Below are 3,802 nucleotides of genomic sequence, written 5' to 3'. Positions count from 1 at the left end.
GCATCTATTTGCGCTGGGCGGTGGTGTGGTTGCATTTGTATATCGTGTGTGGAGAGTGACAGGATCGGTCTGCGCGGTGCAGGGGCAAGTGGCGAGGAGTCACCCGCAAACAGCTACTTGTCAGGATGGTTTGCCGAGCCAGAGCCAGATCCATGCTTGCCGCCACTCACACGAACTCAACGGCTGGTTGGCTTTGTCTTGTGCATTGGCGTGGCCATGTTCTGCTTTGTCGTGGTACGTGCCACACCGCATCGCCAGCCGCGCCACGCAGCGTTCCACAGGTCCCTTGAGCTTGCGCACTGTCGGACGGCATCTCATCTCCAGCAAATGGGCGTCTTGTTTGCTGAACAGAGCTATCTTTGGCTGCCCATCATCTACCTAAAGGCACGAAAGTTTGCGCTCTTGTTCACACTTGGAAGCCTCTCCATGCTCGCAGCAATGGCGCTTTTGCGAGGGCCAACAGCCTTTTGCCGGCACCTTTTGTCCAGTTCGCGCGTGCTCTTCATCGTCGTGTACTTGGCAACCATGATTGGTACCCTCTACTGTGCCATGGGCCTTCGCAAAACGGTTCCCACGATTATCTGCGCCTCAGCTCAGGCATGACTCTGCTATTGACCCCTCGCATCGGGCCTCAATTCCCCAGGAGCTCACCTATCTCTGCCACGCAAATTTGTACCCTCAGATTGCATGTTTGGCCTCCTTGCTGGCAGCATATGTGCCCGGCGGCACTTATGGTAAGGGCTGTGCCTGCTCAGTTACCTTCCATTGATCAGTGCCACCTTGGGTGTTTGCTGATGCGATGCGCTCCTTGCTGATCTGCAGGCTTGAAGATGTTGGCGCAACTCTCGCTTGCCACCACCCGCAACGTGCTTTTCCCATCTGCCAAGGCCTGCCTCGGCACTGCTTTTGAAGTATAGTGCGAGGCTACTACTTTGTTGATGCTTGTTTTGAGTGTGTGTCGTTGCGTTTCGGCGCTGGGCGCCTCGCTGCCTCTTTAAAGGTTCGTCAGGTCAGATCCAAGAAGGTTGCAATTCCAACGCATTTGATGCCAGAGAAATCATCCACAAAGTTTGAATTGCGGCTCAGGGCGCACTGCGCTCCAAACGAATGAGGCAAAAAAATTGTTTCATTGATAAAAACTGACCTAGCAAGCGATCAAGCATCGTCTGGAGGCGTCCCATCGACCACCATCAGAAGTTTGTTCTTCAGTCCATCGGCAAGGGCAGGATGCGCGGATGCTACGCTCCGTGCCGCACGCAGCGTCGGTTCGGCGGCAGGGAGCACAAAAACCGTAGCCTTGGGCATGGGAATGAGGCCTGCCACGTTCTTGTCCTGCAGATATTGTGTAAAGTAACGTTGGAGATTGTCCACCTGCTCCGGGCTCTCTTGCACCAGTTCGAGCGCCGTAATGAGCAGCGGGGGCGGTGTGGGCGATTCGGAACACCTTGATACAAGCTGCTCCACGCTCTCCAAGCGCTTGCGAAGTTTGATCAACAAGGTGGGCTCGGGCGCACCCGGCAGCATTCCAGCCAAGTCCTGAGGACCCCAAATGTGCACAGCACGTACGCGTGCCACATGGCTCTTGATCTGCAGCTGGCCCTGCCACACCACGGAAGGCACATGTGCCTTTGGTGCGCTGGTTGGAGGGCGCGGCGAGTTGCCCCCGGACAATGGCTGAGGTGGCGAATTTCCCCGCGTAGGTTGAGTGGGAATGGCCATCGGGGTGACTGTGTTTGCAGGGGCCACATGTGCACTTTCGGGTTGCCTTTCGCCGGCTGAAGCAATTGCTTCATGACGTGGCTCCTCGCGTCCTGGGACCGGCAATGCATCTGAAGGACGAGCCGACGAGCGAGCCATGCCTATATTCAAGGGAAAAATGAGACCAAAAGTCCATCGCGTCAACCCTACGAAACCTGTTGAGATGTCGTGCAAGGCAGTGCAAACCTGATGCCTGGGCAAATCGTTGTTGCCGTGCCTCCAAGCGTTGCTCAGCCTGCTTCGCGTGAGGATTGTCTGCTGAACGGGCTGCGTCGCCAAGGCGGCGATCAATGGAGGGCTCAAGTGGTGTTCGCTCTAAAGCGCCAAACCTGCAGACGGGCACACGATTGGCTTCCAGATAATGGATGTGTTGTTCATCCAAGTAGTCGAGCATAATGCGCGGAGAACGAAACGAGCGGTGTTCCACAGGCTGACCAAAGAGACGATCACGCAACAGAACACCGTCGCGCGGCGTCTCAAGCTCAAGTGCCACGCCGAGCCCGCCCACATCATCAAGGGCAAAAATGCGGAGCACGCGAATGCGCTCTGCCTGGAGCACCTCATGCACATCCTGTGGCAGTGGGGTGCCTCGGAGTTTGTGCATCCACACAAATCGGCTCTCAATGGGTTTGCCTGGATTGATGTGAACAGCGTTGCCATCAATAAAGGCCCCCATGAGAAACTTGCGTGCAGCTGCGGCTTCGCAGATGAAAGCGTAGCGGACAAACGCATAAGGAGCGCTTCTGGTGGCATCCGGGCCACTCTTTGAAGCATGTAAAACGACTTCTTCCACCGGTGCAACTTTGGAGAAAATGTCGCGAAGGGTGGCTTCGGTGGTATCCCGATGCACGTTGCCAACAAACAGGGTCGAAGACAGACGGCCCTCCCAAGCGCCGGGAGGCAGGAATTCGGCGATATCAGCACGGGTCACCGCAAGCTTGTTCACGTCCACTGTTTGATGTGTCTGGAATGACACTTGGGGATGTTCGCCTTGAATGGTGATGCGCGGAAGACCTTCCAAAGCCTATCGAGTTGAGAAGTGAGGGATGTGCCACGGCGCACCACAAGTTGGATGAAGGTCGGACCAATCTTGAGGCATGCGTGCTGCATCAAAGTGAAACATTTGGATCGCGGCGATAACGTACTCTGGCAGCACTCTCGGGGGTGGTAAAATTGACAAAGGCGAATACCTTTTGTCGAGAAAGCTTGACACGAACACTTTCGACGGGTCCATATGCTTGGCTTTCTCGTGCCAAGAGCTCTTCAAGTTCTGGACCTGAAGCCCAACAAACATGAGTGAGAGGCAGCCATATGCAGGCAGGACTGAATAGCCAAGCATAGTAAACCTACCTGCCATGGTGCGCGGAAGATTGACAATGTATAGGCTCTTGGGTTGGGGTTGAGCACGGGCAGGCTCGGGTTGGTTGGGCGGGGGTGTGCGAGAACGAGGCTGCTCCACAGATTGGTTGGCGCTCGTTATCGTTGCTGCTGCAGGAACTGGTCCACTTGTGGTGGAATCGGCCGCTGGGGCCGCGGAAGTTCTATCAGATGCAGCAGTTGAAACGCTCGCCAGGACTGGGCTTGGATCTGCGGCAGCCGGTGCATTCAAAGTTGATGTGGGTGTTGGCGTGGGTGCTGGCACCTCATCCATGGTCAGACCGTCCAACATGCCGGGACGAGCCTCTTTCTCGGGTTGATAGGCCAAGGATCGCCGGCGGATGGGTACCCGATCACGTTCCACGTTCAAATGGGGGCGTTCAGAGCGAGGTGGGGGAGCCTCTGTCAGCCGTGCTCGTTTGGGTAGCGGATCGGGCAGTGAACCGGCGATGGGGTGATCCAGGTACCGTTGTGGCAGCGGTGGACGGCGGTCGGGGGAGAAACGGCCCGGAGGGGGCAGTCGACGCTCAGGAGAGAAGCGGCCTGAGGGTGGGCGGCGCTCGGGAGAAAAACGGCCTGGAGGCGGACGGCGCTCGGGAGAGAAACGGCTCGGACGACGCTCCGGGGAGAAACGGCCTGGAGGCGGACGGCGCTCAGGAGAGAAACG

At 57.1% G+C, this 3,802-nt stretch overlaps 2 protein-coding genes across 2 annotated transcripts in view; one reads left to right on the top strand and one right to left on the bottom strand.

Annotated features, from left to right (window-relative positions):
- Positions 1–216: 216 nt before the first annotated feature.
- On the top strand, positions 217–603 carry MONBRDRAFT_13176 (uncharacterized protein; the record flags this gene model as incomplete). The annotated part of the gene is made up of 1 exon (XM_001751074.1): positions 217–603. The coding sequence occupies one exon, from the start codon at positions 217–219 to the stop codon at positions 601–603; it is 387 nt and encodes a 128-aa protein (XP_001751126.1).
- A 552-nt stretch (positions 604–1,155) lies between these two features.
- Positions 1,156–3,802, bottom strand: part of MONBRDRAFT_39392 (uncharacterized protein) — a gene marked incomplete at its 3' end in the record, with an annotated part of 5,087 nt that continues 2,440 nt past the window's right edge. The window contains exons 5-8 of the mRNA XM_001751073.1: positions 3,109–3,678; positions 2,904–3,034; positions 1,945–2,782; positions 1,156–1,829 (exon numbers count right to left, since the gene is read on the bottom strand). Of these exons, the coding sequence (XP_001751125.1) occupies positions 1,156–1,829; positions 1,945–2,782; positions 2,904–3,034; positions 3,109–3,678 (2,213 nt within the window). The remainder of the gene's footprint in view (positions 1,830–1,944; positions 2,783–2,903; positions 3,035–3,108; positions 3,679–3,802) is intronic.

Source organism: Monosiga brevicollis, genomic scaffold (assembly GCF_000002865.3).
Source record: "Monosiga brevicollis MX1 MONBRscaffold_150 genomic scaffold, whole genome shotgun sequence".
In the NCBI taxonomy this organism is placed as follows: domain Eukaryota; class Choanoflagellata; order Craspedida; family Salpingoecidae; genus Monosiga; species Monosiga brevicollis.
Note: the sequence above shows the minus strand (reverse complement) of the source record. Positions and strands in the feature narration are given on the sequence as shown.